Source organism: Giraffa tippelskirchi, chromosome 13 (genome assembly GCF_054371585.1).
Source record: "Giraffa tippelskirchi isolate mGirTip1 chromosome 13, T2T-mGirTip1v1.2.pri, whole genome shotgun sequence".
Lineage (NCBI taxonomy): Eukaryota > Metazoa > Chordata > Mammalia > Artiodactyla > Giraffidae > Giraffa > Giraffa tippelskirchi.
Genome location: NC_137287.1, coordinates 90,925,759 through 90,951,126, shown reverse-complemented (window position 1 = coordinate 90,951,126; position 25,368 = coordinate 90,925,759). Strand labels below are relative to the sequence as shown.

The 25,368-nt window shown below is 39.1% G+C and overlaps 2 protein-coding genes across 6 annotated transcripts in view; one reads left to right on the top strand and one right to left on the bottom strand.

The window, feature by feature from the left end:
- MCM8 (minichromosome maintenance 8 homologous recombination repair factor) overlaps nt 1–13,293 on the bottom strand; it is a 49,700-nt gene extending 36,407 nt beyond the window's left edge. For all 5 annotated transcript variants that reach the window (XR_014072989.1, XM_081556426.1, XM_081556424.1 and 2 more), the window contains exons 1-8: nt 12,965–13,293; nt 10,264–10,410; nt 9,899–9,982; nt 7,888–7,970; nt 7,324–7,473; nt 5,968–6,071; nt 5,014–5,212; nt 312–397 (exon numbers count right to left, since the gene is read on the bottom strand). Coding sequence is in view for 4 of the 5 variants with exons in the window: in XM_081556426.1 (XP_081412552.1) it covers nt 312–397; nt 5,014–5,212; nt 5,968–6,071; nt 7,324–7,473; nt 7,888–7,970; nt 9,899–9,982; nt 10,264–10,408 (851 nt within the window). In the remaining variant the exon portion in view is untranslated. The remainder of the gene's footprint in view (nt 1–311; nt 398–5,013; nt 5,213–5,967; nt 6,072–7,323; nt 7,474–7,887; nt 7,971–9,898; nt 9,983–10,263; nt 10,411–12,964) is intronic.
- Nucleotides 13,294–13,426: 133 nt separating this feature from the next.
- Nucleotides 13,427–25,040, top strand: TRMT6 (tRNA methyltransferase 6 non-catalytic subunit). Its single transcript, XM_081556430.1, has 11 exons — nt 13,427–13,701; nt 16,419–16,546; nt 18,422–18,531; nt 19,085–19,176; nt 19,304–19,387; nt 19,654–19,778; nt 20,547–20,905; nt 21,288–21,373; nt 22,006–22,108; nt 22,200–22,286; nt 23,556–25,040. The coding sequence occupies exons 1-11, from the start codon at nt 13,574–13,576 to the stop codon at nt 23,745–23,747; spliced, it is 1,494 nt and encodes a 497-aa protein (XP_081412556.1). The 5' UTR covers nt 13,427–13,573; the 3' UTR covers nt 23,748–25,040.
- The last annotated feature ends 328 nt before the right edge of the window (nt 25,041–25,368 follow it).

Genomic DNA, 25,368 nt, shown 5'->3' with positions numbered 1-25,368 from the left:
TGTAGTCTGTCATACAGCTTTGCTTGTATGTAAATCCAGTTCAATGAGTCACATAAATGAGATATAAAATAATTTCTCAGTAGCAAATGACAAAATACTTGCACATCAAATCCTTTCTGGAATCTGATAGAAAACAAATCTCAAATAAAGGTAATTATCACTTCAACACATAACTCTTCACCAAATAAACCTTTTATACTTTATTACTATCTATACATAAGAATCAAAGTATAATACAGGAATACTGTAGATTTACTTGGCAGTATGAGAGCTCTAAAACCTGCCTTTTATTTAATAGTCTGATTGCTTACTTGATTGACTGCCAGTCCATCGTAACTGTGAGAGGAGAGCTACGAAGAGCCGTAAATGACTTCCCTCGACATGCTGGCACAGGACACTGCAACAAGATAACCCACACTTAAATTTTGCTAAATGATAATCATATCGCAGGAAAATTCAAGTTAAAATGCTTCATTTAGTATGTTTAAAAGTTGGTCCCAGAATAGTATTAAAGTAAGATGAGCTAAAAGCTGCAATGATCTATTTGCTTCTATTACTGATTCTGTTTTTGAGGCACTTTTTCACCTGGTCTCTCTTGATTACTGCTCTTATTCTTTCTGCTGCGGGTATGCAAGGCTCCTTACATTCCTGTCACACCAAGCACTTATTCCTTCCTTTGTATTCAAGTAGTCTCCCAATTCTTAAACATTCCCTTATATCCAGTCCCACATACCCAGCCTCAATCTTCTCTTTTTCAAAAGCCTTTCTTAGGTCTTCTTTAATCTCCAGTTCTCCTATCTAATCTCTTTCTGCACTATTTGTATAGTATTAAATATAATATTTTTATTGTACCACACAGGCAGTCCTCAACATGTAAGTCAGTGTTTCAAGTTTTCATGAGTCATTTATTTTCATAAATCGCTTAAGTACCTCAAGATGCATTTATAAATACAGACTGTGGCAAACTGTGTTTTCCAAATATGGTTGCAATATCTCCCCTCAAACCTTTCCAGAACCTTGCCACTCCCCTGCTAAGAGCTAGAGTCTAATTTCCCTCTCCTGGAATGTGGACAGGCTTGTGACTCACTTTGTAACCAACTGAATGTGACAGAAGTGATGCTGCTTGACTTCTGAGGCTGCCTCAAAAGAGGCAAAGCCATTTCTGCTGTCAGCTGGAACTTTGCCTATTGAAGCTATCGGCAGTCATGTGAGCAGAATGAGTGTCCTGAGCAACTATACTGTGTGTGAGAAGTCAAAACCAGCCCACAGAGAAAGATGATATACAGAAGAGATGCTGGCCAGCACCCAGCCACTCCAGTCCCTTGCTGTTCCATCCAGCTCCATAAGAGATCAAGATCTAGAAATACCAAGACAACCAGTTCTTCCAAACTCAACCTACAGAAACCACGTGAAAAAATAAAACGATTGTTATTCTGAGTCATTATGGTGATTAGTTATGCAGCAATAGTGACTAAAACAGAGACCACCTGGAACAATCATCTTTCTGATCACTTTGATTCACTTAAGTTCAGACACATGAATAACAAGTTAGCGTTTCTACCTACTATATTATAGGGCATGGAAATACCTTGGTCAAATAATATTCACAGAAAAAATCTGATTTAAATCAGGATTTAAATTCTGGACTCTCCAGGGAATTCTCTCTCTGGTGATCCAGCGGTTAAGACTCTGTACTTTCACTCCAAGGCCTTGGGTTCAATCTCTGTTTCGGAAATTAAGATTCTGCAAGCTGTATGGCATGGCCCCAAAAATAAAATTAAAAAAAAAAACCACAAAAAACCACCTGACCTCTCTGACCTGAAGGCAGTCCTGAATCTTAAGCCTAAATAATAGATGCCACACATTTATCAACACTATTGATAATTCAGAACCAATAGCTGAATCTAACACATTCTATTCTTCCTACAAGAGAAGGAAGCCTTAGGAATTTCAATTTGAGTAAAAATGTAATTAATGCTAAACTTATTAAAGTCTAAGGATGGTAAAGGCAACTCTGGAAAAGAAGAATAGGTATGGCAAGTCTCCCTACCTTATTAAAAGTTTTAATAAGGTCAATGTAAATAGGATCGTGTAGATCTGGTATAGGAACAGTAATATAAAACAGATTCACATGTCTACAGGAGTACAGTGTACTACAGGTGACATATTACACATCAGCAGAAACAGAAGGATTAATGTAAAATTGTGACAATTCGGTTTTCACCTGAAAGAATAAAATTAGATCCTTAGCTTAACGCCATTCACAAAGTTAAATTTCAGATGGACAAAAGATCTAAATAGAAAATACAAGACTTAAGAGTACTGGAAGAAGAAAAACATGGCCTGAAAAGATACATGCACTTCAAGGTTCACTGCAGCACTGTTTACAACAGCTAAAGCACAGAAGCAACCTAAACGTCCACTGACAGAGGAACAGATAAAAATGTGGTACACACATACAATGGAATAGTACTCAGCCGTTAACAAGAATGAAATAAGGCCATTTGTAGCAACATAAACAGACCTAAGAGTGTCGTACTGAGTGAAGTAAGTCAGACAGAAAAGGAGAAATATCATGATATTCCTTATACGTGGAATCTAAAAAGAAATGATACAAATGAATTTACTTACAAAACAGAAAGAGACTCACAGACTTAGAAAACAAACTTATGGTTGCCAGGTGGAAGGGACAGTTAGGGACTTTGGGAAGGTCATGGACACACTGATGTATTTAAAATGAATAACCAAAACCTATTGTATAGCAGACGGAAGTCTGCTCAATGTTATGTGGCAGCCTGGATGGGAGGGGGGCTTGGGGGAGAATGGAGTGTGTGTGTGTGTGTGCGCATGTGTGTGCGCGTGCGTGTGCGTGTGCGTATATGAGTCCCTTTGCTGTTCACCTGAAACTATCACAACGTTGTGAATTGGCTATACCTCAATACAAAATGTTTTCGATGTAAATAAAATTAAATTAAATTTTAAAAGCATTGGAAGAAAATGTAAGAGAGATGCTTATACTGCTTGAGTGAGGGGCCCTTCTTAAGCCCTGCATAAAATGTAAAAAAGTCATAAGGAAAAAGACTGATCAATCTAACCATGTCAAAATGTAAAACTCTAAAACAAAAAATGTACCACAAAGTTAAAGATAAACTAAAGACTGGGAGAAAATATCTATAATGTAAGAAATCAAAGGGGATCTTCCCAACCCAGGGATCAAACCCAGGTCTCCCACATTGCAGGTGATTCTTTACCAGCTGAGCCACAAGGAAGCCCAGGAATACTGGAATGGGTAGCCTATCCTTTCTCCAGTGGATCTTCCTGACCCAGGAATCAAACCGGGGTCTCCTGCATTGCAGGCGGATTCTTTACCAACTGAGCTATGAGGGAAGCCTGTTCGATACCTAGAATTCATAAAAACTTCTATCAATAGTATAAACAGAAAAATGAACAGAAATTAAAACAAAATTCAATAAAGTAACTGAATGGCCAATAAAGATGTGAAAAGATGCTCAAACATAACAGAAATCATAGACATTCATATTAAAAGCGAAATACCATTTTATACCCATCAGTCTGCCAAAAATTAAAAAACCCAACAATACTAAGTGTTAATGAAAATATGGGGAAATTATAACAGCCTAATACTACCAGAAGGCGTGTAAGCTGGGACCAATATTCTGGATAGTACTTTGGCCACAGCCTAAAAAGTTAAAATTAAGCATATCATATAACTGAGAAATTCCTCTGCTAAGGAGACATGTATAAGAACATTCTCAGCAGCATCATTTGTAATTGTGAAAAACTGAAAACAGCACCATGTCTGCCAGGAAAATGGATAAACAGTGACTATTCATTTACTCCACTCAGTAAATGAAAAGAATTAGACATGTATCAAGACAGGTATGAGGAGTGGGAGGTATATATGTATACAAATAGCTGATGCACGATGTTGTACAGCAGAAACACAACACTACAGAGCAACTGTACTCCAATAATAATAATTAAAAAAACAGGTAGAACTCCAAAATAACCAAGTGAAAAAAAGGTAGCAATTTGCTACCTTCAGAATATCACTTATGTAAACAAAACAAATCCTATACATATATATAGTCAAATATGAAAATGTAGACTTGAAGAATACATGCTGATTTCAGAATAGTGGCTCCAGGGGTAGAATAAGCTTAATGGAACTGCAGAGGGAAACAAAAGAGACTTTTATAATACTTAACATTTTTTGTTAAAAAAAATTAGCTAAATATTTGCCAATTCATAATGGTGCTATACAGATATTAGTTACATTATTCTCTACATTCTTCTATAGTTTTAAAATCTACAGTTTAACAAAAAAAGGAACACATCTCTTTCAAACAGCAAAATAAAGGAAGAAAACAATATGTGTACCTAGTAAGTCAAAATATAAAAAAATGAACAGAAAGAATACATGTTAACTTCAAGATAGTGGCTGTCTCTGGGAATGGGACAAGCAAGGGGTAAAAAAGAGACAAATGTTACACCAGTAATGCTTTATATATCTTTCAAGATATATCTGGAGCTAGCAAAATGTAAATTCTAAGTGGTGGGTAGAGATGTTTCATTTCTTTATTTCTGTACCCTGAAGTATTTTATAATTTAAAAACCAAAAATAATAAAAATAAGCTCTGTATTTAGAAACACTGGGAAATGGTTTCCGTAAACTGATTTGTCTTCTTTACCAAGATAAAGAAGGAACTACTGGGGACTCCCCTGGTGGTCCAATGGTTAAGAATCCGCCTTGCAATGCACAGGATATGGGTTTGATTCCTAGTCAGGGAACTAAGATCCCATGTGCCGCAGGGCAACTAATAAGCCCATGCTCCACAACTACTGAGCCTGCGTGATCTAGAGCCTGCATGCCATGCAACTCATGATGCAATAAAGATCTCGCATGCCACAACTGCTGCAGCTAACTGATGCAGCCAAATAAATGAATAAATAATATTTTAAAAAATAATGAAGTAAAGAACATGATATCACCTTTGTGGGAAGATTATATTTTCCATCTGGAAGAGAAAAACTCTGAATTTCTCCACATGCAGCACAAAGAAAAGCCATCTTGGTACAAAGAGGCTTTATATTACTGACTCGAACCACTGTTCCTCTCAGAGAAATGTATTTTCCATAGTAATTTGCTCGGACATTCTTCAGCTGTGTCAGCGGCTCATAATTATATACCCTAAAAGCAAAAATAGGAACGTATTTACTATGAACTTACAGTGAGCAGAAAGTTGAAGTTGTCTGTATTTTCACAAGTTCCTTTTAGAAGCAATTATGGAATTCCCAAACCATATCACCCCACACATCAGGAATTTCACAAGTATTAGGTCATTTTTAAAGATAAAAGAAGTTAAATCTTCCCTTTTCCTCTTGTCCCACTGGCTGTTCTCTATGGGAAAAGGAAACAATAATGCCAAAGGGAAAGTCTCAGATTCAGCAATTTTTGAGTTTCTAACTTCTTTTTCAAGAAGTATTAGGAAATGTCTTTTTTAAATTCTGGGGAAAAACAAAACAAAAATACCTGATGATCCATCTCTTCTAATGTGAATTTAAAATCTTGTAATACAGTACAGGTGAATTCAAGAAAAAAGTCCATTTGTTCTGTGTTTAATAGAAATCTAATAACTTCAACAAAATTTAATTATACCACTTCATGTATTATAGGGATTATTAAATGTAAACAGCAGAGTCTTGATAGGCACACATCCAAAGTTAACACAAAGATTTGCACGCTCACATATCAACTTATTCGGGCAGAAAAGGTTCATTTCTATCATGATCTCTTTAAATTCAGCATGTTCACTTGGGTGTGATAACCACTGAATTAGTAATAAAGTCATACCCTTTCCTTGATTTTATACAATGAGGTTCTCATTCTTAAATAGGCTTCAGTGCCTGATTCTGATAATACTTTAATACCAGCAAATTCTTCACCTTGCGTGAATGTGTGGCACATTAACCACTGTTTCCCCATTTCGAGACAATCCTTCTTGGGCTTGTAACTCAGCTGCATGCCTTTCGAGGTCCTTAGTTAATACCTAGACAAGATAGACATTTACTTAAGAGTTACTTAACAAGATATCCTCTTGAAGCAGAACTCTTTTACAGAGAATATGAAGTTTAGAATATAAACAGTTCAGAGAGATTAACAGAACTCTAACTGCCCTTTAAAATTATGATAATCATGATCAATTATTTTATAGTGGATTATGTTTTACCTGGGGTTTTGCTGTCCCTGGACTGACAGAAAGTCTGCTACTTTCTGTCTCAACTAAACCTAGTATTAAAAGTCCTTACAGTAGCCCCCAAAGCTATACATTCTAGATGCATTCTGGTGAAAAAATATTTTCTACTTCTTCAAATTCAATGTTAAGATAAAGAAATAAAGATGACTTCTGAAATAACCAATACTTACTTTCTTGGCATTTGACATTAAGTAAAATAAATATTTAACATCTACTTGTGTACAAAGCAGCATGCTGCCATGAAAAAATGGCTCATCTCTGAAAAAAATGAGATGTGAATACACAGCTGTAATTGTTACCATAAAGATACACAGACCAAAAAACCATATGAGTTTTGAAAAGGAGTCATGAAAAAGGTTTCACAGAGTCATAACTGAGTTAGACCCAAGACATTTCGATATGTGAGGCAAGGGGCATTCTATGCCAAATGGACAGAGGTGCAGGACTCAGAGAATCCTTGAGGGAGCTCAGTTTAGCTGGATGGTAGTAAATGGAGAGTGGGAAGAGAAGTTGAACTATGTTATGGAAGGCTTTCAATGTGACATAAAGGGTTTGGATGTCATTTGGCAGGAAACAGTCACCATGGTTTCCAAGGACAAACCACGTTTTACCATGTATGGCAACCGTAAGGAAAGATGAAAGAGACTGTAAAGATGGAAAAGAGGTGGATTTAAGAGATACTTTAGAAATAAAAGTGAAAGGATGTGGTAATTTAGATATAAACTAATGAACAAGAGGAGTCTGAAAACAACAGTCAAGGTTCCCAGTCTTAGGTCCCTAGCAGTGTATACATCTTTGTGATGAACCTTTGTAATGAACCCTCACTCGGATACCCTGACCTCCTCTGCTCTACGTCCAGTCCTCAGTAACACTTTAAGACCCATTATAAACCACTCCCACACCTATGAAGTCTTCCTCTAACCAGACTGCAACCTTTCAGTTCTAGCAAAGGTCTGTTGGTAAAAATTAACAATCTATGAGAAGGTACTGTTACTTTGAAATCTTCCTTTGAAAGTTTGACAAAAGTCACAAAATAAACATTTACCTGATGTATTGCCAGACCCATGCAAGCCAGGGTTTTCTCAGGTGTATCCCTTAATTCATTTGCTATATTTGGTATCAGTTTAGTTATTTCATCATCATTTGTCAGTTCTTTAAAATCCACCAAAATACTTCCCTTTCTTTCTATTTCATCCTATAAAATATTAAGATATGAAAATAAGGATTGCTTTTTCAGAGTGAATTATCATATATGAGCATTCAATCATACACTATGAGAAAGCATATAATGTTAATATGGTGATAGTAAGTATTCTATGTTTTGTGCCAAGCACAGTTCTAGTATTTAAAATATATTAACTTATTTATGCCACTTAACAACCCTTTGAAGTAGGTATTAATACTATTATAATCTAATAATAGATGAGAAAACTAAGGCACAAAGAAAGTAAGTAATTCACCAATGTCCACACTGCTGGTAAGTGGGAAGCTGGTAGCTGGGCCAAGGCAGTCCACTGTCTACAGTCACAATTACTAGCACCTCAAATACTCTGTTAAATAAGATGATACATAAAGGTGGACTAGTAGCTTTGCTGTGCAAGAACCTTACCTTATCATATAAATCAATACGTTCTGTGAAAAAACTTTCAAATGCTTCAATCTTCTCAATAAAAGGGATGCTGTCACTGTAAACTAATCCAACAAATATGGTATCAGACTAATAATATCACAAATGTACAAGCATATTTTTCATGAGACAGAAGAAATACTATTTAGATACATGGTAGATGGCTTATAAATCACTGTGCATTCTGATTACATTTAGATTAGAACTGGTATAGAACGTAAACAAGATTCTAAAACAAGTTCAGGTCTGCATAATCTGAAATGCAGACAGGAAGTAGCTCTAAAACCAATATCTGAAAATCTTTACATTGAAATGTGACACCTGGTAAGACCTACTACTTCAAATAGCTAACATGATAGAGCCAAAGCTTAGCACACAGACTAAACTCTTATTTCTTTGCAAAGAAAATCCTACTAGTCCAAATAGCCACTTGTCAAATCTCTTCCTGAGATCAGGGGAGGTAGGTTACAACTTGACTCCAGTCCCAAAACTGTAAAGTTATCTTCCACATGGTAACGTTCTGTAACATTTTTGAGTTGGTCTCCCACAGACGATCAGTACAATGAAGGAGTCTGGAGTTTGAAAGTACAACTGGCCAAAGGCGCCTTGTTCTGAGGTAACTGCTAGGGAAATATTGCAGGTATTGGTGGCTAATGCATCCTAAAGCAACAAAAGACACATCAACTATGAAACATAACATTTCTCATACGACAGAAAAAAAAGAACACCTGACTCTTAATACGGAAAACATTTGTAAATCACTTTCTTCATTCACAAAATGAATACTGAGTACGTGGTATGAAGCAAGATCTTTGCCCTTAAGCAGTGCAGTCTAGTGGGAGATATTACAAGCCCACAATACTATCAGACCATAGAAAAGACAATTCTCCAAATCCATATGCACTGATATATGAAGTTAACTGATGTTCTGGATTTCAAAAAGGAGATTCCTTAACTATGTTTCTACACAAACTTTGTTGGTCGTGTCTCTTGGTTCCAAGCCTACTCTTCTATTTTCCGTTCTGTGATTCTATGATCAAGATCTGCACAATATATTTCCCCGATTTCTGTTAAGGTTCTGCCAATTAAAGGCAACTTTAGACACTGGCAGGTGGCAGGATAGAAAGAAAGGAATTTATTGTTTCCAATTCTTTTCAGTGTTTCTCCAGATGTAGAGGATAGCTACAGTTCTAGCCCCCAACTCCAAGCACCAACCATTCTCCTGCCAGTATTACCAGCAGCAACCAGCTTAGTTCACCTCAGAGTCTGAGAACAGCTGTGAAAGATATTTTGCAGAAGTCCAAATACAGCTTTGTAGGGTGTCCCTCTAAGGCTGAAACCGCAGCTGTGCTGTGGCTCCTCCTTTGAATTCTTAGGTTCTGGAACCTCAGTGTGCATGCATGCTGAGTCGTGTCCAACTTTTTGCAACCCCGTGGACTGTAGCCCATCAGGCTCCTCTGTCCATGGGATTATCCTGTCAAGAATACTGGAGTGAGTTGCCATTTCTTTCTCCAGGGGATCTTCCCCACCGGGAGACAAACCCCTATCTCATCCATCAGCAGGTGGATTCTTTACCGCCAACCAGGAAGTCCAACCTCAGCGCTATTTATCTTCTGTTCCCTCAGTCAAAAGGTTGGTTGCTGTTTTCCAGAGTTAATACTATCTAGAAGTTTACCTTAATGTTCCCTTTTTGTTCTTTTAATCCTGTCTGTATACCCAATTCCCTGTATTAAATCCACTTTTTGAAATAACTAGTGTGGTGGTTTGTTTTTCTGATACAAAAATGAAAACTAATGCTCCTGAAACATAATTTGTTTGGGTGAATCAAGATTAAAGAAAAGGAAATGAAGATATATATATATATATATACATAAAATACATACACACATACACATATATATGTAAGCAGAATAAATTATAGTAATTTGAGATGTAGCATCTAAACAAAGTTAAGAAAATAAGACTTATGGTACTTTAGCACTTTAAACTCTACCTTCAGAGAAATAAAGCTTCCAGCCTTTATATGGCATGAACTGATCCAATGTTGACTGTAGTAGCAAAGACTGTGGGGTTGGTTCTGAAAAAGCAAAAAACCCAACAAAAACACAATACTTGGTTAATAGAAACATTTTTTTCTAATTTGCTTCCTCTTTTAATAATGAGACACTGACATGTTATTAACAAATATCTAAATTACAGGTTTCAGTAATTTTGGATATTATCATCCAAATGTTACCTTTAAGGGTAACATCAATTAAAAGAGAGACAAATTTGAGTTAAACTGCTTTTCACAACAGGCATGAACGGATTCCTTCATGGAGAAGAAAAAAAAATTGAACTACTGTTGGCCTCTCCTACCAGGATGTTTTCCTGTGGCTTTATTCAGGTCAGGTCTGTGCTCTCTTTCTCTCCATTTTCCTGAGAAGCCCCCACCACCTCTTCCACTTTTCCAGCTTTGAAATCTTCCTCGTCCAAATCCTCTGCCTCTGTACTTTACATTCATGTCTTTTAAAAGATAGAAAATAGGAAAGTCCTCATCAAAACTGTAGGGGAAACTGTGCTCCTAAAAATGTACTAACACAGTAAATAAGCAAAAATTAATATATATTCTAGTTTGAGACCTGCAAACAGGCTTGCGATGTTGCACAGCATGGTACAAACTCCAAACACTCTGCAGTTACTCTTCTAATCCTCACCTCTTTTTAAGGTATACCACAGATGTTTAACAAATATACTGAATGCTTAAACCTTTGATAAAAATTTTTATCATGGCATAAAAATAAGAAAAGGTACCATACTTGTTTTCAAGGAATTCCCACAATAGAAGTAATTAACTGTAAGATAACTTTGTAGTGTTGTGAGACTTATTACAGGGCAGCACTGGCTGAACATTATCCTGACCTGTGACTTTAGGAATACATCATCATAGTTCCTTACAGTCAGTCCAGTAGTGTTCTATCCACTTTTATAAGAGACACATGGGTATTCTTTTTTTAATTAATTAATTTTTATTTTGGTCATTTGCTGTTGTTCAGTCACTCAGTCATGTCCAACTATTTGCGACCTCATGAACTGTAGCACATCAGGCTTCCCTGTCCTTCACCATCTCCCGGAGCTTGCTCAAATTCATGTTTGTTGAGTTGGTGATGCCATCCAACCATCTCAATCTTTTCCAGCATCAGGGTCTTTTTCAGTGATTCAGTTCTTCGCATCAGGTAGCCAAAGTATTAGAGCTTCAGCTTTAGCATCAGTCCTTCCAATGACTATTCAGGACTGATTTCCTTTAGGATTAACTGATATGATCTCCCTGCTGTTCAAGGGACTCTCAAGAGTCTTCTCCATCACCACAGTTCAAAAGCATCAATTCTTCAACTGCTAAGCCTTTATGGCCCAACTCTAACATCCATCCACTGGAAAAAACCATAGCTTTGACTATAAGGACCTTTTTCAGCAAAGTAATGTCTCTGCTTTATAATATGCTGTCTAGGTTTGTCACAGCTTTGCCATGCCACAAATCAAAAACTACAATGAGCTGTCACTTAACACCTGTCAGAATGGTTATTGTCAAAAACACAACAAATTTATGCTGGGGAGGATGTGGAGAAAAGGGAACCTTACTACACTGTTGGTAGGAACGTAAATTGGTGTAGCAACTATGGAAAATAGTGTGGAGCTTCCTCAAGAAATTAAAAATACAACTACCATATGATTCAGCAATTCCACTCCAGAGTACAGGAAGAAAACAAAAACACTAACTTAAAAAGGTATATACACCCCAACATTCACAGACACATTTACAACTGCTAAGATATGGAAACAACCTAAATTGAATGGATAAAGATGTGGTATGTACACACATACACACACACAATGAAATGTTACTCAACGATGAAAAACAATTAAACTCTGCCATGTGCAACAAAATAGATACACCTGGACAGTTTTATGCTTAATGAAGTAAGTCAGAGACAGGTACTGTATATTTTCACTTATAAGTGGAATCTAAAAAATAAAACAAAGACTTTCCTGGTGATCCAGTGGTTAGGAATTTGCCTCCACATGCCTTTGGGGCAACTAAGCCCATGTGCCACAACTACTGAGCTCGAGCTGGGCAAATACTGAGGCGCCGGAGCCCTAGAGCCTGTGCTTTGTAACAAGAGAAGCCACTTCATTGAGAAGCCAGGGCACTGCAGGGAAGACCCAACACAGCCATAAATAAAAAATTTTTTTAAATGTTTAAAAACTAGTAGAGAGGGGTGTGGATGCAGTCGGTAAAGGGGATTAAGAGGTACAAACTACTAGGTATAAAGTGAAAAAAAAATGCAATGCACACAACAGGGAATAGAGCCAATATTTCATAATAACTTTATGATTGGGATTTTCTTTTCTTTACGGTTTTTTTTTTTTTTTTTGGCTGCACCGCATGCAGGATCTTAGTTTCCTGACCAAGGATGGAACCTGTGCCCCCTGTGGTGGAAGCACTTAGCCCAAGGTATTCCCTTAAGTATAACTTTAAGTGAAGTATAATCAATAAAAATTTAAACATATTGTACACGTGAATCTAACATAACATTATAAATCAACTACACTTCAATTTAAAAAAGTTCCTATCCTAAGGATAAAAATAAGAATTTATCAGTATACTGTAGGGCAATTCATTCCAAGACAGCCTATCCGTATCTTTATTTAAAGCGTTTAATTAATAAATAAGTTAATAAGTTCATGATGTTAAGGAACTAATAGGGCTTTGATAATATATAGACCACGTCATATGTTAAGAAACTGAAGAGCACGGGAAATAAGCGAACTGATTAAGATCAAAGTTGTCTGGTGACAGTACTGAGCTGAAACTTCGACTCTGCCATTCTTAAGCTGAAGCGCTGCTTCCAAACGCTACCTGCCGCGCCTTTTACAAATAAGGTAATATGGTGAGAATAACTAGTAAAAATTCCAACACAAATCCAAGAGGTAGAACTGGAGAATGAGTAAAAGCCTCCGTCGGGCTACTATGCTTGGTTATATACGCCACTTCATTTACGTCTCAAGACTAAGCTCTTACTTGCAAAAGACAGAGGTCCCAAAACACTCTCAGTTCACCGCTCGGCTGACTCTCTCTTCCTCTGGGGGAAGGTAAGGCGGGGCGAGAGGAGAATCCGCGGTCCGAGCTCCTCAGGTGACTTTACCCAAGCCTCGCAGACTTTTCACCCTTAGCTCTCCTGACGTTCCGGCGTAGGACCGAGGCTTGTCTGTCGGAGTGGCTCGAGGACCTCAACTTCTCCACCTACGCCGCATAGGTTAGCCGGAAAACGTCTAGAGCACACAGCTACAACAGCGATACAAACCAAACTCTATAGTTTTTCTAGTTCTTTTTTGGCGCTTCTGTGACGCAACTTCCTCCCGAAGCCGCGCAGAGATGTGAGGGGCGGGATGGAGGACAGCCAATCAAGGAGATTAGCCAGACGGAAGCCGCGAGGCTCCCGGAAGCCCTCCCGAGGTTCTGACCGGAAAGCGGAAGCGGCACGCAGCACGTGGGGGCGGTGCCGGTCGGAGGGCTCTGCGTCCCTTTAGGTTGTTGGAGGTGAGCCTGCCGGCGGCAACGGCCTAAAGCCAGGGGCGGAGCGCGAGGAATTGGAGGGACGCTGCGGTGCTCTGAGACCCTCTGAGCATCATGGAGAGCTCTGAGGAGCAACCAGGCGCACAGCCACAGTATCCCGGGAACCACTGCATCCGCGACGGCGACTTCGTGGTGCTGAAACGGGAAGATGTGTTTAAAGCAGTGCAAGTCCAGCGGAGAAAGTAAGTCAGGTCGCTGGCCTTAGGAGTTCTCCGCCCCACCTTCTAGACATACTGTCTCACCCATTCTTGGTTCTCTGGATTCTCAATCTTCTCCCTCGTTATCTCCTCTCGGATCTTTCCACTGAGGCCTTTGCCCCCAGGATCCCATGCTTGACCCTCCGGATCACCCTCACGCCTCCTGTCTTCCAACAGAACCGTGACCTTATTCCTGGTCATCTATCTTAGGTATCTTACTTACTCTTTCCAGAGTCCTTTCCCCTTCTTGGCCCTCGCTCGGGTGCCCCGCCCCTCTTCAGCAAGCCGCCCCCCACCCCCCCACTTCCCACGTCCTGGGGTTCTTTCCTCAAGTGTTGGGTTCTCTCTTGTCTTCTCACATAACCCACCCTTCACCCTCTAATCTCATCCTTGCCTCCCAGAACCCCCTCATCACTATTTTGTGTCCTTGAAACCAATACCTTTTCCCCCCCAGAATTTCTGATAAGAAATGTGTGCTTGCTTCCAAGTACATAATTTTTATAAAGTGCTTATACTAGTTAAGCTTTTAAATTTAAGTATAGCAGTACAGCAAAGTCCTTAGGTTATAAGTTCGATGTATGATTCCACAGCTACACAGCTGTATAATGACTGTACAGGTGAACCTTTGGTTTTTCTTTCTCGTATTGTTCTTTTAAGTTGCTTTATCACGAGATGTGGTTGTTTGAATGTGGGTCTTAAAAACATGTTCTTTTAGACTAGGCTTTTCATTCCCAAAGAGACAGACAGCAACATCTTTATTTCTAAGAAGTATTCTTAAGACATATATTTTGAAACACTTTTTATCAGTTTTCTTGGCAGAAGCATAGCATTAGTTTCCATTTTATTTAGAAAATGATTCTTAGCTCAACTGCATACCAGGGCAGACTCTCCCTTCACTCTTCCCACAGGGCTGCACTCATCTGGTTGGGCAGAAGCAATTCTGGCTCTGTGAGCGGACTCTGCACATCTCACTCTTGCCCGCATCCTTCTAACTAGGTCCCACTTTCCTGACAGCGACCTCCTGTCAGGCCGGTCAGTTTGAGTGATGTACCCTTCTTTGCATATCAGATCAGCTGCCAGAGGGTAAACCCAACCCAGCTCAGACCCAGTGTTTCACTAGCACTGGACTACTCAAAGGATGAGGGAGGGGATGGTGCACAATCTATAGTCTGAGCTGAGTTTCAGCTTCTCTGAGGGGATTCATGTCCACAAATATTTTGAGTGTCTATTATGTGTCAGTCACTGAGGACCCAGCAAAGAACACGAATTGGCCCTGTCTGAATACTTAGGATCTTGGAGAAATTCACTCAGATGATTCTAGGAGGAGACTTAATGAAGATGTGACACATACACATACAGAGTTACGAAAAGGTTTAGAGCACCAGTAGAGACTTGTGATGCATCCAGGGGTCTAGAATGATGGGAAGCCTTTGGCCAGGGTGATGTGGTGCCATCTGATTCTGTCGTGGTCAGCCTCTCAGGGCACACAGAAAGAGAAAGTGGGATGGGGCACATAAACTACACGTCTTTCAGAATTCAGAGTTCTATTGATGTGGGCCATGTCCTGAAGCTAAGCAGACTTCCTGAGATCCATTTGTTCTTTGTTGTGTATTCTGTGTCATGTAGTGGAAAGAACCAGGCTTTGGGTTCAGGCAGGCTTGGATTTGAATCCCAGCTCCTACTATGTAACTGCATCTTGGGCAAGACACTTTTTCCTAAGCTTCAAGATTGCTCATCTGGAAAGAGCTACGTCCAGGATGACTGAATTGAGAATTAAACCAAAAAGTGTGAACCATCTGGCACATACTACCCAACCTCTAATCAACACTCAGCAGGTGTTATTTCTCTTCTTTTGAAAGGAAAGTTTTTTGGCTTTTGTGGGATTTCCTTTTTAAATTGTACTGTGCTTCATTCATGTCTGACTCTTTTCAATCCTATGGACTGTAGCCTGCCAGGCTTCTCTGTCCATGGGATTCTCCAGGCAAGAATACTGGAGTAGGGTGCCATTTTCTTCTCCAGGGGATCGTTCCCACCTAGGGATCAAACCCGTGTCCCTTAAGTCTCCTGCATTGGCAGGGTGGATTTACCACTAGTGCCACCTGGGTAGCAAAATCTAGGTAGTGGGAAAAGCTAAAATTGCCTGGGCCTCAGTAGAGCCTTGTCAGTGTTAGGCATCACTTACAAATGTGTAAATTGTCAGTAATGTTTACAGGCAAATGTCATTTGGTTTTACTGGATAACTGTCAAAGAAAATGGCCATTTAGGCCAGGGAATTAGTTAAATCCCTGCCATCTCAATGATTGTTCAGTTTTGAGGTTTTCTTGTGTTCAGGAGGTGAAACAGTATGTGTGTTAGTGGCAGGGCAATCTTGGCAACACTTTATGCTACTCAGGAAATCTGAAGTCTGCAAATTTGGACATCCTATCAGACAGTGCAAATTGGAGCCAGATCAATGCCTCGGAAAAGTAACGTCTTCTGTCCCTGTTTCTCATTCCAAATTCTTGTTTTTGTGCCTTGTTTGTTAATTTTATCTGTCTGCCGATAGCCCAGTTCTCTTTCGTTCATTTGTCAGTTCATGGTCAGAGATAATGCTGCCGATTATCCTTTAGGGAGAGTGATTATGAAGTAAACTAGGTCAAATATATCTTTCCTAAATTGAGTGCAGATGAGATTCAGCTTATTGATTGCATTTTTCCCCCCAGGAAAGTAACTTTTGAAAAACAGTGGTTCTATCTGGATAACATCATTGGCCATAGTTATGGAACCACATTTGAAGTGACCAATGGAGGAAGTCTTCAGCCTAAGAAGAAGAAGGAAGAGCCTACTTCAGGTGCACTATACTACTTAGGATGAATGAAATAGATGCTCTTGAGCTGCTGGTCAGAAACCTGTCAACCTGAATTAATTCTGAAATGCTAGCCCAGGCCGTTCCCAAAGGAATCTGAACTCACAATCTGAGAACTGTAGCTCAGAATGAATTCGGGTCTGCTTTTGGCTTTGAGATAACCTGGGTTCTGACTCCAGCCCATCATTAACCAGCCCTCTGACCTTGGGGCAGATATTTAATCCCATGAATCCTTGCAACTTCAGTGTAAGAGCAGGTATAGAGCCCTGTTGGTGTCTAGAAGTTACCAGCTTTTGAGGTAGTTAGCATATAGGGAAGAGGATAAGATGTCAGGTTTTTAATTCAGTTGACTAGGTTTAAGTTCCAGCTTCATCACTTACCTTGTAACCTTGAGCTAGTTATTTGGTTTCTCTAAGTTTTATCTGTTAAATAGGACCATAACACATGCTTAATGACCAAGCTATAGTGAGTATTCAATCATATGACTCATAGGAAGTTCTTAACAATGCCTCGCCTGTTAAAGTAACAGCCCCATGGATTTAGTATTATCATTAATTAAAATTGAATGCTTAAATTTTTATTAAAATAAGTATACTTAAAATATTTTATTAATAAAATTATTAAATAATTAAAATACTATTGAAATTCTGGTTCAAACCACTTTATTAAATATTCATTAAATATTATTTCTAAATATTCATATTTTTATTAAGCATCAAATACATTCCAGGCATGATTAAGCACTGCAGTTACAGCAGTTTGTTAGATAGACCATCCCATAAAATTTATTTAGCGGTGAAAGTGTTAGTCACTCAGTTGTGTCTGACTCTTTGCAGCCCTATGGACTGTGGAATTCTCCAGGAAAGAATACTATAGTGGGTTGCCATTTCTTCTTGCAGAGGATCTTCTCAACCCAGGGACTGAACCTGGGTCTCCCATATTGAGGGCAGATTCCTTACCATCTGGGCCACCAGGGATGCCCACTTCGCAGTAGGAAATGCCAAAAATAATCAAGTAGACAAGCAAATAGCATAATTTCAGGTGGTGATGTGTGCTACGCAGATGATGGAGCAGGGAGGTGTACTGAAGGCTGATTGAATGCGGTAAGACTTGGCTAAGATGGTGAGCTTAGCCCTGAGTGATGTAAAGAGGATCCACCCACTTGGAAACGTTGCAAGAGCATTCCAGGTGGAGGGAGCAGCAAATGCCAAATTCCCACATTGTAACCACACTGCTGTGTCTGAGGAACACGAGGAAGTGAAGTGGCTAAGTACAGGGCTTGAGAAATGAGGCCTGAAAAGGTAGCTGGGTACCAAATCATGTATAACCTTGTGGGTTGCCTTTAAATTGCTACAGAAAGTCACTGTGTGGTTTTGTGCGTTGGAATAGATGAGCCAGTTTGCATTTTAAAAAGAGAACTCTGCTGTCCAGGTGGATTGTTAGGGGGCAAGAATGGAAGCAAGAACATGAGTGAGAGGCCTTGGCTAGTTGTGACAAGAAAGGATAGTGAATGGGGGCAGGGGCGCTGGAATTCATTGGAAAAGACCCTGATGCTGAGAAAGATTGAAGGCAAAAGAAGCAGAGGGCAGCACAGGATGAGATGGTTAGATAACATCACTGAGTCAATGGACATGAATTTGAGCAAACTGTGGAAGATAGTAGAGGACAGAGGAACCTGGTGGATACAGTCCATGGGATCACAAAGAGTCTGACACAACTTAGCAACTGAACAGCAACAAGAAGTAGAACTGAAAGGCCAAATTTAAGTGGCTAATGGGCTGGATATAGATATAAACTTAGAAGAAGAAAGACTTAAATAATTTCAGATCATATATGTCATAGAGCAATTTTCTTTCTTAGAAACCAAAGAAGCGGGCACTGATAATCGAAATATAATTGATGATGGGAAATCTCAGAAACTTACTCAAGATGACATAAAAGCTTTAAAGGACAAAGGCATTAAAGGCGAGGTAAAATCCAAAGGATTTTTTTGTTTTGTTTTCATTTGTTATTTAGGAAATTGCTTGCTTTTTAAAGCAGACTTTTTCTAAGGTAAGATGTAAAAATGCAGTACATTTCTATTAAAAATAGCTTGAAGTGTTTATGCAATTCAGTATATCAAAGATTTTGTTTCTTATAGGCAGGAATATAAGTGAATGACATTACTAATATTGTTAGTAAAAGAGAATTTGATAACTTATTGCATCTTAGAGCTTGACTTTGTTCATTTTCAATAATGTTTTCAGCCAGTGTCTTCAGGATTGGCAGTGTACTTTACCTCTTTTCTCCCTAAATTGTATATGTCTGTTCTTTTACTTTGATTTAAATGGAGTTATAAGGTACTAATATTTTAATACAAATTCTGGATAGAGTATAAAAATACTAAGTTCATCCATTTGGACTTCTGTGGAAAAGGGCCTGGAGAATCAGACTTTTGGATACATTCTGTGGTAAGAAACCTTTGAAGTTATCTGTGCTGTGAAGATAAAGTTTCAGGAAATCTGCTTGCTCCTTTTCTTATAGGAAATAGTTCAGCAATTAATTGAAAATAGTACAACATTCCGAGACAAGACAGAATTTGCTCAAGATAAATATATAAAAAAGAAGAAAAAGAAGTAAGTAATTATGCTTTTAAAAGGATGGAAATACAAAATATTTTTACAGATTTATAAAATGTATTATTCAAATAAAATATTTTTAAACTAGCTTTTTAAAAGTGATGTTCTGTTTTTCTTCCCCCAGATATGAAGCCATGATTACTGTTGTGAAGCCGTCCACCCGCATTCTTTCAGTTATGTATTATGCAAGAGAACCTGGAAAAATTAAGTACGCTTTGTTTCCTTTCAAAAGTATAATTGGGGGAAAATATATCTTTAAGAAAGTCATGATTTTAAATAAAATGAAAATCTTGCTCATCTGCATAAAGTATCCTCCTACTTCATAAATTGTAAGTCCTTTTTTACTATTGCCTCCAAAGCAATCAATAATCTTATCAACATCATTTTTATGAAACAAACAAAACTTGAAAAATGATGGTTAAAATAGAAGACTTTACTTAGCTAAAAATGAATACATTATTCTTTTTTCCTTAGCCACATGAGATATGATACACTCGCCCAGATGTTGACATTGGGAAATATCCGTGCTGGCAATAAAATGATTGTGATGGAGACGTGTGCAGGCTTGGTGCTGGGTGCAATGATGGAACGAATGGGAGGTAAGATTTAATGTTTTCATGTTCAATAAAACCCTACCATGATTTGAGTAGAGGAGTGTAAAAAATTCAAACTCACGGAAAGTGAGGTTGAGTTACTGGAGGTTAATGAAATGACTTGGGTGTGCCTGCACAGCTCCAGTCTCCGGGAGCTTCCTCCACAGTCCGCATCTCCCAGTCTGAGCTGTGTTGGCATCCCCGATGGCAGTGTCCTTTCCAGCTTCCATGTCAGCAAGAGTGGTTCTGAAGCCTATGACTGGCTAGGGCTTCAGGACAGTGATTTCAGTAAGCTCTTGAGTAGCTGGTGCTCATTTTATTGGCCTGAACTGAGGGGAGGGGGTAGGGTGGGAAGACTACTAGCTATGTATTCTGTCCTAGAAGAAAACAACACAGCCTGATTTGCCTGCCCTTTCTCTGACCCTGTTGAAGATAAGAACTTTTAACTGCCTGTTTAAAAATTGGCCCAGAGGGAAGCTGAGATCCAGTCACCAGTCATGTGACATACAAATTTGTAGGCTCACAGGGTTTTACTGTGGTGTCAGTGGGGGGTACGCTTCTTTAAGACTTCCTGTGTACCTGTTTGGGATTGTGTTTCCTCCATTGGGAAGATACATAGAGTCCAGATGGACCTCCCTGAGGAGCTGCATCATCTTCAACCTGCGAACAGCGTAAAGCAGAGAAAACTTCAGTCTCCATAACATGGCATACCCTGAGGGTTACATAGTCAAGTCATTTCCACTGAGCAGATGTCTGTTTCTTTTATCTTTTCAGGTTTTGGCTCCATTATTCAGCTGTACCCTGGAGGTGGACCTGTTCGGGCAGCAACAGCATGTTTTGGATTTCCAAAATCTTTCCTCAGTGGTCTTTATGAATTCCCCCTCAACAAAGTGGACAGTCTCTTAAATGGAACATTTTCTGCCGAGATGTTGTCTTCAGAGCCTAAAGACAGTGCTTCAGTTGAAGAAAGTAATGGCACACTGGAGGAAAAACAGACTTCTGAACAAGAGAATGAAGATAACATAGCAGAGGCCCCAGAGAGCAATCACCCAGAAGAACAAGAAACAATGGAAATTGTCTCTCAAGATCCAGACTATAAGGAGCCTAAAGAGAGTGGAAGTAAAAAGAATTATGTAAGAATGTTAAGAGTTCCCACTACCCTCATAATGTCTTCCCCAAGGTTTCAGTTAACTTCATGTAAGCCTTGAGATTTGATTTGACTTTAAGAGCATCGACTCCCAAGATAATAAATATCAAAACAGAGAAAGAGTGTGTGTGAGTGTATACATGTGTGATTTCATCTTTGGGATGGAACTTTATGATACAGAAGCATTATATAGGTAGCTTCATGGTGGTTGTATAACAGCAGGCCTCTTAAGTGTTTTCACCTTCCCTATGAATGATCTCCCTCTGTTGCTTTAGTTCAAGTTGATAATTATTGTTAAAATGTTTGGATAGACCAGTATTTCCAAAAACCTGACTCAGGATGTTGGTTTCTTATTTTTCTTCTTGAAGATTCAGGAAAAGCAGAGGAGACAAGAAGAGCAGAAGAAAAGACATTTAGAGGCTGCTGCTCTGTTGAATGAAAGAAACGCAGATGGGTGCGTTGATGAAAGATCCCAGGCGATGTCTTGATGTTCAAGGGCTCTGCTTCAGGCAGATTAGCACTCTCTGCCTGTCTGCTTTGGTTGTAGTGGGAACAAGCATGATGATTCTGTCTTGGGTTTGTAAAGAAAGGAGACTGCATCTGGCAGAGGTGGGAAATTGATTATGCTGGTTTCAGAGTTTTAAAAGAAATTGAAATTTCTCCAATGATAGCACATGATCAGATGGGGCTTTGTAGTCCCACTAGCTGCAGGTGGGTGGGGCATTCCGGTTAATGTGATACTGGCTAAGGGCAAGGGCTAAGGAAAACCTAACGGGAGACATAGATTCGGGTATCTATAAAGCCAGTATTACAATGTTGGATTTGTTTCCAGATTTTTTTTTTTAAATCAAGAATGCCATAAAATTCCACTTGGAGTTGCCAAGCACCATGAGAGTTTATAATCCAGTTTGTGTTTCTTAGAAAGTAATAGTTAGTGATTTTACTGTTTGGAACCTCTAGAATATTATATTTAAAACTCTTCCTTTGTGTGAGTCATGCAAATAAATATCTGAATATTTTAGATGCATTTTAAAACCTGTGCTCCACCTTGGAACATAAATAATTTGTCTTAACATTTTCTTGCAGTTTAATTGTAGCTAGTCGTTTCCATCCCACTCCACTGCTGCTGTCTTTGCTGGACTTTGTGGCTCCTTCAAGGCCGTTCGTGGTCTACTGTCAGTATAAAGAGGTAATACTGAAATGGAATGGACTGGAACTCTTACATATAAACATTGCAGCCCTCAAAATAGTTAATAATAGAACTCTGTTTATGCCTTTAGCCTCTGTTGGAGTGCTACACAAAACTTCGGGAAAGAGGAGGGGTCATCAACCTCAGGCTGTCTGAAACCTGGCTCAGAAATTACCAGGTACGTACATGTTCTTACAGCCAGTCCCTGGGAGCTACTCTTCTGGGTTGCAAGCTCTGCACAGTAGTGCTGAAAGCTGAGGATCTCCCTAGTTCTCTGTCTACAGAGATGAAAGAGTCTCATGTCTGTAACTCAAAGTGCCCTGACCCTTTTCTCTTTTATCATGTCATGGTCAGTAACTCAAGTCCAGAGACACTTAAAATGCAGACAGCTGTGCTTATGTTCCCCCAAGGCTTTGAGAACACTGTAGAGTGAATAACTGATAATAGCAAAATTCCTCAGCTAACAAGAAGGTGACCCTTTCCTCTTTGCTGGGATGTCTTTGCAGCAAGTGTTCAGGATTTCCTGGTGGAGTCTGTAAGTTCAGGTTCTCTGAAAGGTAGAAGTGTAAGAGATTTATTGGAGAAACACCTTTGAAAGATAGAGAGGGAGCAGGATTAGGCAGGGAGCGTTGCCAGACCATCATGCAGGTCTGATGCCTATGAAAGAGCTGGAGGACGAAGAGGGAGGAAGGGCTTGCATGCTGCTCTGAGAAAGTCTCAGGATGATGAGGAACCCCAGAGCAGAGATTGCCCACTAAAGGAGTGCAGTGTTGGACAGTTGTGATACCTGTGCTCAGCTCTCAACTTGGAATAACCCATAGGCTCCATAGGTGTGACTCTCAAATGCACACATCTTAAAGGAGCAGCAGCTAGAGGCTTTCTGTTGCTTCACCTCACAGCCAGTTCCCTCTTAGAGATCGGGGGGGGGGGGGGGGTCGCATCCATGACTGTCACAGGCCTTGTTGTGCTTCCTGGACATCTTACTTAATCTAGGACATCTGCAGACCTGGAAAACCCTGCACTTCATGGTAGTCATCTTATTTAGTTCTGGAAACAGGAGAAAAGAATTTTTGACAAAAGTTAACAGGGTGTTGGAGAAGGAAGGCTCTGGCTGTAGGTCTATAGCTACTTCTCCATGGACCCAGCTCCACTGTAGGCCCAGAGTGCTACACAAACCAGTTGCCCTTTTACCGCCAGGAACAGGAACTTGCTTCAGGTTTAGGAGAAATTATTTCACTTACATTTTTCAAAGAAAATCACTCAAACCAATTTCTATACTTTTATCTGCACTGTTACGTGAAAGAAGGACCTCCTTAGGAATTGGTCTAATTAAATTGTTCTCTCTTGAAGAGAATCTGTGTCATTTAAATTCTGATTTCTGGCATATGTATTGTTAGCATGGCCTTATCTGCTTAGGGAAACATGAATGTCTTTCTGTCTTGATTAGGTTTTGCCAGATCGAAGTCATCCCAAACTACTGATGAGCGGAGGTGGGGGGTACCTTCTCTCAGGCTTCACTGTTGCCATGGACAACCTTAAAGCAGACCTCAGTCTCAAATCTAGCACCAGCACTTTAGAATCTCAAAAGACTGAAGAGCCAGCAGCTAAAAAACGGAAATGCCCAGAATCTGACTCTTAACCTTTTAAAAATTGCTTTGATTTTTGTTCTCAGACATTATACAGTTAGTAAGTAAACCTTAAATGCCATTACTAATTGTGTTTTCATATCCTAAGAATAAGAACATGTTTATACACCTGTTCCCATGAAGGACGAGTAAGCCTTCTGTCCACCTCTGACATAGCTAGGTTTGGACTGTCAAAACCTTGAGCCAAAATACCTAAACCTGGGGTAAGCAGTGATCTGGTATATGGCCAATTCTGTTTAATTCACAAAAATCCTTTAAGTACTTTCAGTACTCTGTGCAAATTTCTTGAGAATTTAGAGATCAAAGAAATATATTTATACAAAATTTTGTTTATATGTTAAGCTAAGTGGAATAACACACCATCAGTGAAACTTGGGTACTAGAAAGAAGGAATTTGTGGAAGAAATTTCCTTTCTTCATTACATTCTCTTCAACCTAAGCAATATAAATGTGTGTGAGATTTACAATACCAAAAATGTCCATCCTTTTCCTTTCAGTGGAATAAACTTTTAAAAAATATTTTACTATTTTAATAGTTGATGACCTGGAAAAACTCTTGAGTATTTATTTTACTGCCGTTTTTGTCAATAGGTGTAGTAGGGTACTTTTTTGCATTAATTTGCCAAACCTCTCATTCTTTTGTTCAAAATAAAGTGACTAGAATTTTTATGTACTATTAAAGGAAGCAAATGTTTTTTTCTCTCCCCAGAGACTTATGGAGATAGATAGATACATGTATGTGAATGTTGGTATGCGCACATATATATATTTATGTACACACACATGCTCATGGAGACAGAGAGAATGCACTGTCTGTATGAACTATAACAAAGTTTATTGCAGGGCTTAGACCAGTCCTCATTGCATTAGTGTCACTCCTTGTCAAACGTATTTTAAAGTGCCTTTTTTGGTGATTATTAATGCTGGTTTGTTGAGCTCTGGCATGACTGGGGGTTAGCCTTTCTAAGCTCTGAAAAAAAGTGTAATCAAATTATTTTGGTCATCTGCTGCAGCCAAGAAAAAATGTTTAGAGGAAGTCAAGGCTCTTGTCCACTGAGAATCTGAGTCTTGCTCACTAAACATGTTTATCATGTATGTTGTTCATGTCATTATAGAATAGATGTGGATCATCCAGCAAGGAGCATCTCAAAAAAAAAAAAAGAAATTGCTCTTTCCTAATAGCATGTACTGTTCTAAAAATGGCCAGTTGTTATTACCAACAAGTACAGTTCTGATTTCTCTTTCTTAAAACAATTGCTTTTAAGGAATAAAAGCATTTCATACTATGATCTGTCTGACTTACATTAATGATGCTGTTAGTGATGCCGCCTTCCTTCGCTTTGAGCTGATTGTGACACATGGTCTATGTAAGAAAACATGTCTGGCTTGGCACCTCACTGAACATGTCCATGAAAACAGTTGTCATCCGCATGCATCCAGTCAACTCTGGTCAAAGAGAACACAATATACGCACAGACAGATTCAGTAGTGGCTGGTCTCCACTGGTCACTGTTGGTAGAAGCATTTCCTACTTCAAACTCAACCAGCTTTCAAGTCTCATCTCTTTCAGTTCAGTCTAGGGGTCTGCACTGCCAAGGCCCTGTGTGCCCATAT